The following is a 13,875-nucleotide window of genomic DNA, read 5'->3' on the forward strand; positions in this document are numbered from 1 at the left end:
ATTTTAAGAGAGGGTTATGCTTCTTAAAAAAATGTCAGAGCCATTCAGATGAGCAGCATTATTGAAATGATTCATCTGATGTTTCTACTACAGTTTTCCACTTTGCCCAGATAGTGAGATTTTTTTTCTCTTTCAAGATTATATTTCATTGGGCTGTTTAAAATAAAAGATAGTGGACTTCATTGTATCATTAATACATTCCAAAGAAAGTACTAGGGGCGCCTGGGTGGTGCAGTCGGTTAAGCGTCCGACTTCAGCCAGGTCACGATCTCGCGGTCTGTGAGTTCGAGCCTTGCGTCGGGCTCTGGGCTGATGGCTCGGAGCCTGGAGCCTGTTTCCGATTCTGTGTCTCCCTCTCTCTCTGCCCCTCCCCCGTTCATGCTCTGTCTCTCTCTGTCCCAAAAATAAATAAAAACGTTGAAAAAAAAATTAAAAAAAAAAAAAGTACTAAATTCCACAAAGCCCAGAAAATAGACTGTATGAGTTACCTGTAATGGAAGGTGTTCTGTGCTACTTACATATGTGCGATATGCTCATGATGGGTCATGGACAGGAGAAATGGTAACGAGCACGTTCCTGTTGGAAGAACTTTTAAAATAGGTGCATACTTCGACTGAAAATATGCAAACGAGGTTGCAGTCGCAGTATCCTAATGTTTAAAACATCTTCTCTTTGTTTACGGTTACAACTAAATTCAAATTGAAGAAAGCCAGCTTGCTTTTGTCCAGTGTGCATTTAAGATTGGCAAAAACAAAAACACGAAGAAACAAATCAAAAATCCCAAAGGTCCCTGAAGAAGACAGCATGCTTATGCCATGGCCTCAGGCTTTGGGACTCTCGTAGAGCTGGCCTCTGCCCTGCAGTCCTGGCTCTAGCGTGCTTTGGGACCCCACCATCTGTCACTTGGCATGGTGGGGCCCACCACAAACCACTAAGACCCTGGGGCTTTTTGGCATGGTAGACAGCAGTCGATTGTGTGTGATTCGGGGCCCAGACTGAATCAACCAAACCACTTTGAACTCATGAATATAAAACTGATGAGTGAAATTTTTTACTCCTAGAATGCTGTTGGATTCACTGTCTAGTGAAAGATCTTCTGTGTATGATTAGGTACATTTTCTTTTTCCCTAATTGCTCACTGAGAAAAAACATATTTTCCCAGATTATGTCTATATTGTAAGATGTTCATGCGCTCACATTAAAATGTATTCTATTTTATGGAGAAGATCTGAATATGCTGTTTTTGTTTGTTTGCTTGCTTGCTTGCTTGCTTGTTTGTTTTCTTCTGTGTGCTTAGAGAAGCTAAGTAAACATACCAAGGGAGAAACTTAAGAGTGCCGTAAGTTGGTGGATGGGGTTACCACTATTGGCTCTGTCATATAGCTATTTCTGTGTCCGATGTACATTCTGAAGAAATTTTGCTTCTCTTACAGATCTCTCCTGTGATGGAAGCAGAGGAATTAACTAATGATATATTAGCAATAAAAAATATAATTCCTGTGAAAGGTGATATCTGGGCCACATTTGAAGTCATTGAAAATGAAGAGCTAGGTAAGTGATTTTCATGATAGGATTCTTAAATTCCTTATAGTATGAATAAGTACTATTTTTGTGCCAAGCAATTATGAAAATTTTGTGGTTTTTAAAGATTAACTTCTCATTTTTCATTCCCTTCTACCTCCGTGCATGTATGTCATTGCCACTTGAGTTTGCCCTCCTATGATTTTACTCATCTAAATGATTATTTTATTGACTATGGAAATATAATGCAAAGCATTAGACATCCATGTTGCTACTTTAAGAAATAGGCCTTTGTTTGTAAAGACAAGCAATTTTATTTGTAACTTCTAATTTTTTTAATGTTAAATAAACATAAATAAAATAAATAAGTTTTGAGAGAGAGAGAGGGCAAGCAGAGGAGGGCAAAGAGAGAGGGAGACACAGAAAGGGAAGCAGGCTCCAGGCTCTGAGCTGCCAGCACAGAGCCCAGCACAGGGCTTGAACCCATGAACTGTGAGATCATGACCTGAGCCGAAGTCCAGCACTTAATCGACTGAGCCACCCAGGCACCCCTGATTTATAACTATTCTGAATGGCACTATCACTATCCATCTCATTTCCTATACGCTGCTCTTTTAACAAAAACAATGTTGATTTAAAAGATTATTTATTATTAAAGAAGAAACTTTTTTAAGCTAGTAGCAGCTTGTTTTTTGTTTTTTGTTTTTTCTTTCCATCTTAGTGGAGTAGATCAGATATTTTATCATCTTTTATCTCAGACATGGAAGGGTAGAGATTTTAAAACACCTTGACTATCCCAGTAGTCAGATGCTGAATAAGCTTTACATTCTAATGACACCATTTGGTTTTAAAGACCTCTAGGAAAAAAAAAAAAATGCAGAATGTCTTTGTCCCTTGACCATCTGTCTAGCTGCTACCTACTAAGGTGTTGGGACCCTTTCAAGTATAGCTGTCAAACTGCCAAAAGTAAAATCTTGCCACCTGCAAGCTCAAGATAAAAATTAAAATTCAACATTGAAATACCCTATTGTGTATTAGTAGGAGTGTTGTAATCTATGTTCGAATAAAATGGGATGTCAACTATTTTGTCTCTCATTAGTCTACATATTTTCATATCGTTGTTTTTATCATGCATAATTCTTTAAAAATCTAACTCCTGAAAAGGTAATAAAAAAGTAGTTTTTAGATATTAATTGTCAAGATTCAGTGACTCCCATGCTTTGGTGTTGGTTCACGCTGTGTCTCCCCATATTTGGTCTCTCCCATTTACAGAAAGTGGTTTAGCAGATGACCACTGTGACCCCCAGCTTCTAAGCCCAGTTAATTTGCTTCAGGCTTTACCTGTCCTCTCCATAGGGTTTATTACTAAGGACTATTCCCATTCCTTTTGAAGGTTTTTCACTCTGTATTTGATACTACCTGGATTGTCCTTCTTGCTCTCTACTCCTTTTATTTCATTTGTCAATTTTTCCTTTGTCTATCCACTAAGTGGTAGCTTTTTGCTGACCCAATCTCCTTTGCCATCTTTTTTCATCATATATGTTCTTGATAGATAATCCCTTCCATTCTTGGTCTTTGCCTAACCAGGGTAGGCTGGTATTTCCCAAATGCATCTTTACTCTCCTGCATCTGGCCCACCAGTTTACCTCCTTTAAAACCCATACTAAGGGTTCCATTGAACTTTGTGTCTCTTGTGGAGAGCTCCTTGGAAAGAAGGAGGAACTTTCTTTTTCTGTCTCTAGTGTCTGGCATAATGCCTTACACATAGTTGCCATACAGTTAAAATCTAAATAAGTAAAGCACAGTTTTTCATTACTATATGGTATATAGGTGGTACAGTCTTTTGATTTTTTGTTGTTTAATTTTAAGGAAAGGGTTAGGTTACTAGCTTCATTGTAATTGTAAGTAAAGGATAACTCTCAGTATTACTGCCAAAGTTATCTTTCTAAATCACAAATAGGATCATATTGTTCCACTGTTTAAAACCCTTTTGTTAGGTGCTTATTGCCTGTCCTTCAAGATCCAGTTTAGATGGTCCTTCTTCCATGATGATGTTTAGACAAACATAGTTCCCACTGAGCTTTTCTGATTATTTGATTATAGATCCATAATACTGCATATTATCTGACTTGTAGAATAGTATCGTGTATCTGCCTCTGCCCCAGAATATTAGTTTTTCAGGACATTTGCCGTTATTTTTTAGACCTTTCTATCTGTCACTACCTCTAGTGTAGTGCAGTGATATAGAATAGACCCTAAAAATATCTTACTAACTGAGGTGGAATAAAAAATACATGCATTCGGAACTTGAGTGACTCAGACTGTTGCTGTTTGGATTAGATGTATCCAAGTAGAAGGTACATGAAAAGTAATTCCTGTTTACAGATTAGGAATCACTAGGAGATTCCAAGGCCCTGCTTAGCTCTTAGACAGCTGATTGTTTCCCATGTGCTTCTATTTCTGTTGAATTTATGAGGACATCCACAGCAAAATAATGAATCATGGATTTGGGGATAGACATCCTCTCCCACTGCCCTTATTCTCTCAAGGACTGATTTAAAGCATATCCCAGTGTCACATCATTGGAGCTCTATGCCTTTGGGCATTGGTCCTCCTGACTGAGAAGAACAAGCAGAATGAGTGAAGACAGGAAGTAATTATTTATAGCTAGAAGAGAGGTTGCAGTATATCTGGCAACATTGTTACTAGATTTCATCTTGGAAAATGAAAGGCTGCTTACTCTGAAAGTGGCTGGTTATTAACTTGCATATGACAATTAGTACTTCACAAATTGTAAGATTAGAGTGAGTTGGGTTTTTTGTTTTGTTTTTGTTTTGTTGTTGTTGTCTTTTGGTTTCTTTCTAACTCAAAAAAAAAAAAGTTATCTTGGGGTTCCTGGGTGACTCAGTTGATTAAACGTCCAACCCTAGGTTTCAGTTCAGGTCACAATCTCATGGTTTCGTGAGTTCAAGCCCCACATCCGGCTCTGTCCTGACAGTGCAGAGTCTGCTTAGGGTTCTTTCTCTTCCTCTCTCTCTGCTCCTCCCCCACTCATGCTGTCTCTGTCTCTTTCAAATAAATAAACTTTAAAATAATAATAAAAAGAGGTTCCTGGGTGGCTCAGTCTGATGAGCGTCCAACTTCGGCTCAGGTCATGATCTCACAGCTCATGAGTTCGGGCCCCGCGTCAGGCTCTGTGCTGACAGCTCAGAGCCTGGAGCCTGCTTCGGATTCTGTGTCTCCCTCTCTCTCTGCCCCTAACCCACTTGCATTCTGTCTCTCTCAAAAATAAATAAACATTAAAAAAAATTTAATAATAAAAAAGTTATCTTGATGAAAATATAAAAACACTTATGAGATAATCAAAGGAACACCCCGTGTACACCAAGAAAGAATACATTTGATGGAGTTAAGAATTCACATTTGGCATGGTTTTAATATCTGGTCAACCCTTTAAGTAGAATTCTCCAGAAGAGAAAGCTAAGATCATTTTTACTGCCTCTAAGGGAGCAGTGCTAGGAGAGCAGCAGAGGGGCCAGTGATTGTGCTTTACTGAAGCAGATGGAACCTGTGTGTTCCACCTGACCTGCTGAAATGTTAAAAGCTTTATTTCTAGTAGCATGCAGGGAAGATAAAGTAAAATATAAAAAGAAGCTAAAAGTGAAGGCGTTGGTAGTCACAAGATTGTAGTTGATAGGAAGAATGTCAGTAGAGAATTGCTGCTTTTTCAAATGTAATTATAAATCCCCCAAGTAACCAAAAATAGTCTGAGAGATAGAGAGGTAGAGGGGTAAGTAAGTGAACCAGAAGTGCTGGATTTTGTTTTAGGTGTCACTAAATTTTCTACCCTATCATATCCAATGCCCCTTTTATAATAAGTATTTTGTAACATTTCCTGTACTCTTCTGAGATACTCTATTATATTTAGTTTTTTTTTTAAATAATACCCTAGTTATATAAAAATAAGAGGAAAATATGTTATATAAATGCCCAGAAACCCCTATATGGTTGAGGATAATGAAAATAGATTCTTAAACCTATGAATGGAATTGCCATGGGTATGGCAAGTACCAAAGCAGACTGATAGAAGCATGTCAATTTGTGACTCATATATCATTAGCATCACTGCTGTCATTGGTGAAGTTGTGTCCTAGTCCACTCAGGCTGCCATAGTGGAATTCCATAGATGGGAGCTTATAAATAGTAGAAATTATTTTCCACAGTTCTGGAGGCTGGGAAGTTTCACAAGATCAGGGTGCCAGCAGGTTCAGTGTCTGGTGATGGCCTGTTTTCAGCTTCATAGAGGGCTGTCTTTTCCCTGTGTTCCCACATGATGGAAGGGAGCTCTTTGGGGTCTCTTTTACAAGGGCACTAATCACATGCATGAGTGCTCTGCATTCAAGACCTCTCTGAAAGGCCCTACCCCCTAATACCATCACACCGGGGATTAGGTATCACCATATGAATTTGAGGAGGACAAACATTCAGACCATAGCAAATGGTGGGCAACTTTCATTTTGCTTATATGGTAGTCAGATTGATGGAAAAATATGACCTATTAAAACCATATAAATGCTTTAAGAATGTGTATGTAAAGCTGAGTTAAATTCTAGGCTCAGCTAATTTCTGAGTTGGTTTCCCCTCTAAGTGAAGGTCTGGTGGGACATTTGAAATTTGTACTAGGTAGAGAAACAGTCATTCTTGTCTTATTCATTGAAAGATGCTAAGTAACCTTCACCCACTGCTGCCAGTCATTAAGACAAGCTGAAACCTACCCTGGGAGAGGGTACCACCTTCATCCAGAGCTAATCTTCTGAAGTATGCTCTTATCTTAATGCTTCAACTTCAAACGGAAAGGCCTTCACATGCTGGAAGAGGAGGAAGAAGAAGAAAAAAAAAAGAAAAACACCCAAGGGGCCTCATTTCAGTGGGCTTCTTCACTGAGCGGTTCAAGTTTTTTGAAGCAGTTGCTTTCTCTGAAGGAGTATCAGAACATTTTCTTGTTTCTTCCTCATAGTTACTGTGATATGGAAGAGCTGTTCATTTTTTCATCAGGATTCTTTCCAGCCCTTCTTCTGATGACACAGAAACGCTTTCACCCTCTGATTGTGTGGACAGGACTGAGAAAACTTGCATAGCTCTTAGTTTGGCGCTAAGAATTTTACTATTGGGGTAATCATGATTGTTTGAGGAAATCCTGTGTCATTACTGCCAAAAATTTAAGGACAACACCTGTTAATTACAGTGGAAATTGGATAGCTCTCTCTCTTTTTAACAAGGCAGGCCAGGTTTATTCTGTGGACATGATTTTAAGATATGGAAAATGAGGGGCGCCTGGTTATGAGGTGTTCAGTCGGTTAAGCATCTGACTCTTGATGTTGGCTCAGGTCAATATTTCACAATTTGTTAGTTCGAGCCCCACACTGGGGCATTGTGCTGACAGTGTGGAGCCTGCTTGAGATTCTCTCTGTCTCCAACTCTCTCTGTTCCTCCCCCCACTCGTGCTCTTAACTCTTTCTCTTTCTCAAAAAATAAATAAATAAATAAATAAATAAATAAATAAATAAAGATAATGATAATGTGATTTATGTAACTAAATAACCTCCTCCATAACCTCTTCTTCTCAAATAACTATACTGAATTCTCAGCGATTTTTATGCTATAGATAGTAAGCAACTGAGTTATTTCTAGTAATGCCCTAATGCCAGATGATGTACATACCATATAATCTATCATGACAGATGGCTGCAAATGGAACTGTAAATAAAAACTTGTTTATTGGTAGGAATTTATATTCTAGCAACGTTTGATGTCTCAATTTCCCCTGCCTATTATCTCTTAAGGTGGATTTTAATGCCATTTTATAAACATAGCATTGGTAGTCTAATAAATATGTAACCTTTTCATCCCATGTTTCAGCTCTGTTTTTATGCAGGAACTTGGATATTCAGGATTTTCACTGTCCTAAAGCATGTCATAATATGATACTGATGTGAAAAACATACTTAGCAAATTTTTTTGCAAATCTGTATTTTCTGTATCTGTGGTGTCAGTTATACTGTGATTGTAATATCACTAAGAACGGTTAAGAGCTACCACTGTAGTATCTATCAACTTACAATAGGGACCCTCTTTAATGCAAATGTTCTAATACTTGGAAGTTTCATTACCAATTTAATTTGATAATAAAGAAGAGTGAGATTTTATTTTAATCCAGATACTGTTTTCCAGTTGGGAATATAATTCTTACCTCTAAGCCGACTGTGGGCTCATCAGTTTCCTTAAGTGCAGGATGTTGAAAGTCTCTTGGTATTATTTCCTTACCATCTTGTCACCAAGGATAGGAAAGTGTAGAGGGAAGTATGAATTGACATTGTTTTTTAACTTATGTTTGGTCCTCAGAAAAATCTTGGTGAGTTGATACTTTTTTCTCCAAATTACATGTAAGAAAATAATTATGTGAGAGTTCACATACTTGCCCAAAATAAAACTTAAGTTGGTGTTTAAAAATACTGGGTTTTAAAGTCAGGTGGATATGAGGTTCACATCTTTGTTCTTCTCTCGAACCAGCTCTTTGGCCTTAGGCAAGTCATCCCTCTAATCCTTGTTTTTCTTTATATGTAAAATATGAATGATACCTAATGAAGAGTGCCATGAGGATTAAAAGTGATAACCTGTGTATCTGGTACAGACAATTCTGATACATGGTTATTCCAGAAATGACAACTGTTAATGGTATCAGTACCATTGCAAGTAGTGGAACCAATAATTACATACATTATGCCAAATGTAAAGAGAGTACTTATTCTATAATTAGTTTTTTTAAGAAATATAGTTAATTCTAATTATAACCTCCATTAATAGAAGGATTAATTAATGGATTAATCAACAATTGAATTTATAACTTTGACAATTTATAGGAAGTTATGACCTTTGTCAAAACTTTTAGAAAATTACTTGAAGAAAAATGGGACTGACAGAGCATAGAAGATTTTGGCTGACTTTGAAATTTGGCAGAATTTTGTCTGCTGATTCATTACCAAATATTTTCTGTTAATTATAGTCCACCATAGAAACGTCTAGTAAGGGGGCGCCTGGGTGGTTCAGTTTAGCGTCCGACTTCAGCTCAGGTCATGATCTCACGGTTGGTGCGTTCAAGTCCCGCGTTGGGCTCTGTTCTGACAGCTGAGCCTGGAGCCTGCTGTGGATCCTGTGTCTTACCTCTCACTGCCCGCCCCCCACTCATACACTGTCTCTCTCTCTCTCTCTCTCTCTCTCTCTCTTTCTCTCTTAAAAATAAATAAACATTAAAAAAAAAAAAAAGAACTGTCAAGTACTTAGCAGTCTGCTGTGTACTAAGGGGTATATATATGTACACAAGAGGTAGATTTGTCTTTAAAATGTATGGCCTAGTTGCTTTCTTTTTTTTTTTTTTTAATTGCCATTGTCATAATGAGTAGGCTTGCTCTAATAAATACTGAATAGTAAAGCAAAAATCTGGTTCTTTACAATGGCAGCATAAAAATTTTTTTTTTTTTTTCTTCTGTGGACTGGGGATTATTGATACATTCTGGAATGCTGAGGTCACAGCAGGGGGAGAGGAGTATTAAGGAGATGTGATATATTTGTTCTTTTTACTTATGATTGTATCACCAATTAAAATATCATGGTTCCTATGTGAGTATGATGCTCTTGACATGCTCTTTGTTTGTCATTAGTGTTTTTACTTTAATTGGAGGTGAAAAGCCAGAATGCTGTGCTCTTTGTATTTAGGAGGGGATGAAAGGGTTGAATTGACTTATATTCGACTGTGACCCTGAGAAAGCTGCATCAGCATGTTTATGCTAGAGCTGATGCTCTTGCTATTTCAATTGTGCCATTTTCAGGGTACTGTGAAAAGGTTTGAATTTCTTTTATTCCAGCCTATGTTCGGTTCTAACATTTTATTAACTGATTGTCATATTTTGATCTGGAAAAAAAATTTACTATAAAGCTTTGATTGTGATTCTAAGACCAGTTTGTTGTTGTTGTTGTTGTTTTAACTCTGTGCTAAGAATTTGTAACACATTTAAAAGTATGATTGCCTAAAACAAAACATATGAATGAGTATCAAGGAGAAATGTTTAAGATGTGATTAACTTTTTGCTTTTGGCCTATTGTATCAACAGTTAATACATAATATTGCCACATAGTATCTCACTGATAGATATAAATGACGTAGTAGTATTTTGATTATTTTCATCTGTTCTCTGTTGAAGGCATATTTTTTTAAAAAATGTTTATTTACTTTTGATAGAGCAAGAGCAGGGGAGGGGCAGAGAGAGAGGGAGACAAAGGATTCCCCAGTGGGCTCTGTGCTGACAGCAGAGAGCCAGATGCATGGCTCGAACCCATGAACCGTGAGATCATAACTTGAGCCAAAGTCAGACGCCTAACTGACTGAGCCATCCAGGTGCCTCTTAGGCACATTTTATAATTTCATACTAATTGACTATGATAGTATCAGCTATAAATTGTTCACTGGTATTGATCCGATATTATAACATGCTAATGTCAGGATAAACAAAGGTTATTACTTACTACTGAGCAAAATTAACTTTGCTAGTCCTTTTACAATTAATTACGTGCATATTCGTATAGCTTTCCAAAAGCAAGCCAGAATATTATCTGAATTAAAAACAGAGGAAGAAACTGATTTCTCTTAGAAAAGGATAGCATTATTTCTGAGATTTTATCTAGAGGCTAGCACCTCTGATTTTTTTTTGTTTTGTTTTGTTTTTAATAGCTGGGTAACAAATGTCCCCACATAGATTCATTTATACAGTAAATTTCATCATATGTTTAATGGTGTTCTAGGTGTTAGGGTCTCTTGTATGTAGCCCTAGCATTATTACTGTGTAACATAAGATATGGTCATATTTTTTTGTTGCATATACATATTTCTTAAAGGATTTTTTTTAATGTATAAAAGCTGATAACTTACTATTTTTTTCAGTTTGATTCAGTATTATTTTTTTTTGCAGAACGCCCACTTCACTACACAGAAAATGTGTTGGAACAGGTGCTTCGGTGGAGTTCACTAGCTGAACCTGGTTCTGCTTATCTTGTGGTGAAGAGATTCTTAACCATTGACACAGTCAATCACTATAATGGTAGGTGTTATTTCACCTTGCAACTACAATAGAAAATTCAAGTGGCTAAAGGATAATTATTATGGCTCAAGGATTATTTGATAATGTAAAAAATGAGAAGCTGCATACAAAATCTACTTGACACAGTATTGTAGAATAGGAAGAAGAATATAGAGACAGAGTACCAAATGCCCAAGTCAAATTTTCCTGGAAAGTAGCACACTGCTAATACTGGCTAATTTGATGTCCCAGGTTAAGGTTTTGGGAAGGAGTGGTTTATATTTTTTTAAAAGGACTTTTTTTTTGCAACACTTTTGTGTCTTTCTAATTTTTAAATAGATGGTGACTCTTCTTCCTGAATTATGTTCCCATTTGAAAGTTCTCTGGGCATTCAAGTGCAAGTTATACAAACTCTGAGACTGAGTATTTGTAATTCTCACTTATTTTGGGGGTGGTACTGGGGGAAAGAAAAGGAAGTACAAAATGATACGCTCCCAATAAGGATACTTGCCATCCATCTGGGAGAAGACACGTACACACGTGAGGTAGAAAAAGTTAGCACAAGGCAAACACGCAGGACAGTCTCTGAACCTTTGTGAGGTATCAGAAAACTTTTATTTTGGAACTGATTCATCTGTTATATTGTCATCAGCTGACAAATTAGAAAAAGATTTACTGCCGGCACTGTACATAAACCAACCCTGAAATCATTTTAGTTTTAGAAGATAAACTTTACTACAACTTTTATGATTGATATTAATAGTAGCTGTTACTATTTATTAATCACATATTATTAATCAAGCTCTGTACCTACTAAAGCTCATTTAAATTTCTTTAAACTTCCCAAATTGTGATTTGAATTTTCCAAATGGGGAAACAGAAGTACAGAAAAATGAAGTAATTTGCCCCAGATCAGACAGTTACTAAATATTGGATTTGAGAACAGATTGGTCTGTGGTCTAATTTTATATATATGTACAGCTCTTACATGCTGGAAACCTTCTTAGAAGGATTTCAGGATTTCCAGCTAATGGCCATAGATCTGTAAGTGCTTAATTGTACCACAGCTAACCTGATAAATTTCTGATTTCATGATAATGTCCTAGTCTATTGTGGCAGCTGTAACTATGATAGACTGGTGGCTTATAAACAGCAGAAATTTATTTTTCACAGTCTGGAGACTGGAAGTCTGAGATGAAGGTTGCAACATGGTCCACTTCTGGTGACAACTTCCTTCCAGGTTGCAGACTTTGTTCTTCTCATGTCTTCACAGAGTGGAGAGTAAGAGAGGAAGCAAGCTCTGTTGTGATTTATTAGGACACGTTCTATCACGAGGGCTCACCCTCTGAATTCATCTAATCCTAATTACTGCCCAAAGACCCTACCTCCTAGTACCATCACATCAGGAGGTAGGGTTTGAATTTCGGGGGGCACAGACATTGACCATAACATGTCTTTTACGTCTTATGTGTCTGTCGTTTGTGTGTTATATTTACATGAAAGCATTTTTCCAAAAGGCAAACAGTTGAACTACTTTACTTCTATGTCATTCTCATCTTACCAAAAAACCAAACAGGTGTTACTCTTCTTGCTGTAGACATTTAACCTTTTAGAAACCTTTATCTTATTTTAAATCCCTTTATCATAACTGCATATGTTTTTGACTACATACCTATACCTCTTAAGGATTGCAACAGAAATTTTCTCATACAAACATGACTCTATGATGTTGTAGGGCAGTGGTTCTCAGGTGGATGCAGTTTTGTTCCCTAGGGGACATTGGCAATGTCTGCAGGCACTTCTGACTCAACTAGATGGGGTGGTGTTTCTGGTATTTAGTGAGTAGAGATGGGAGATGCTGGTAATCTTCCTATAAAACACAGGACAGCTCTTCACAAAGAAGTATTTGGCTCAAAATGTCAGTGGTGCCTGTGTTGAGAATATCTGATTTAGATAATCTGTAAAATCTGTTCCGGCTCTTAAATTCTGTTATTCTTTCATTTTGACACTGAGATAAAGAAAAAACATTGAGCTTATAAACCAAGTCCTGTCAGCATTATGAAATATATATATAATAAGTCCTCAAGGCTTCTTTCCTTTTAGAAAATCATCTTTTCAGGCAATTTTTTTTTATTTTTCTGGTGAGAATTTCCTTTTCCTTTTTCCAGTATCCCTCCAAAATGTCTCTAGTTCACTGTATTGTCAAACAAACAAACAAAACAAAACAAAAACTTGAAATCCGTACCTAGACATGATACCTTCAGTCTTGTTTGAATGCTAGTGGATTGGTTAGATGAATAAGAACAGACAAGAATAAGGTCTTAAAGGCTGTGATAAAAAAGAAAGTTTTGTGCAGGTGGAGGTGAGGGATAACCAACACAAGTATACCCTTAAGTGCTGTTGATGTTTAAAGAAAAAAAAGAAAACTGCATCATATTGAGCTGGTTGAGAGCAATGACATCTGAGTAGAAATCTTTAAAGTTGTTTAAGGACACAAAGAAATGGTAGAGTAGCATACTGTGCATTGGCTGTATCCACAACTGGGCCAGGAGATTCTGTGTTATAACGATGCTTCATACACTCCTGTGTGTGCTCTGTATGGTGTTGTGAGTGTGTCCTTGTGGTGTGAAAGCATCAAGCTTCTATAAGGTCTAGACAAAACATCTGCATAAGAACTGGAGAACCCAAGCATGAAACATTCTCTAGGGTAAAATGTCAGCAAATGTTTTTGTGACTCTCACATCTCCTTCATGCCTGTAATGTAGTGGGAGCCATAAAACACATGCTTGTCCCCTGCACTATCCCTACCTCTGGTTTCCAAACCAGTATACAGCTTGTTATTATAATATCTATAGTTCCTTCTACCAGGAAATGATTTCTCTCTGCATGGGAAAAAAAAAAAAAAAAAGGTTTTAGAGTAACAGCATCAGCAAATACATTAATTGGACCGTTTCATATTAGTAGTTATGTATTTTTGGTCATAAATAGTATCTATGCAGTAAATATTTTAAAAAGTTTGTTTTGTGTTGTTTTCTATCCAATACAATTTTTATAAATGTTTTTAATTAGAGCTTGATTTATATTAAGATTGTCAAAGCAAAATAATCTCTTTCATTATGGTTGGTTCTACATCTGTGTGAATTTAGGATTGTCATTTTAAAACAACTCTGGCCTGTTGTTCATTTTTAAAATCAATTTCTTAAGTCATGATTTTTTCCTATAA

General features: G+C 36.9%; 1 protein-coding gene across 4 annotated transcripts in view; it reads left to right on the top strand.

The window, feature by feature from the left end:
* The window catches only part of ARAP2 (ArfGAP with RhoGAP domain, ankyrin repeat and PH domain 2), a 188,497-nt gene that overhangs the window by 139,695 nt on the left and 34,927 nt on the right, over positions 1 to 13,875 (top strand). For 3 of the 4 annotated variants that reach the window (XM_040486123.1, XM_040486118.1, XM_040486132.1), the window contains 2 exons: positions 1,434 to 1,551; positions 10,545 to 10,673. In XM_040486123.1, the coding sequence (XP_040342057.1) occupies positions 1,434 to 1,551; positions 10,545 to 10,673 (247 nt within the window). Of the gene's footprint in view, positions 1 to 1,433; positions 1,552 to 10,544; positions 10,674 to 11,925; positions 13,561 to 13,875 lie in introns of those variants that run through there. The other variant, XM_040486141.1, reaches the window with a different exon arrangement.

Source organism: Herpailurus yagouaroundi, unplaced genomic scaffold, assembly GCF_014898765.1.
Source record: "Herpailurus yagouaroundi ecotype Mexico unplaced genomic scaffold, PumYag 28, whole genome shotgun sequence".
Lineage (NCBI taxonomy): Eukaryota > Metazoa > Chordata > Mammalia > Carnivora > Felidae > Herpailurus > Herpailurus yagouaroundi.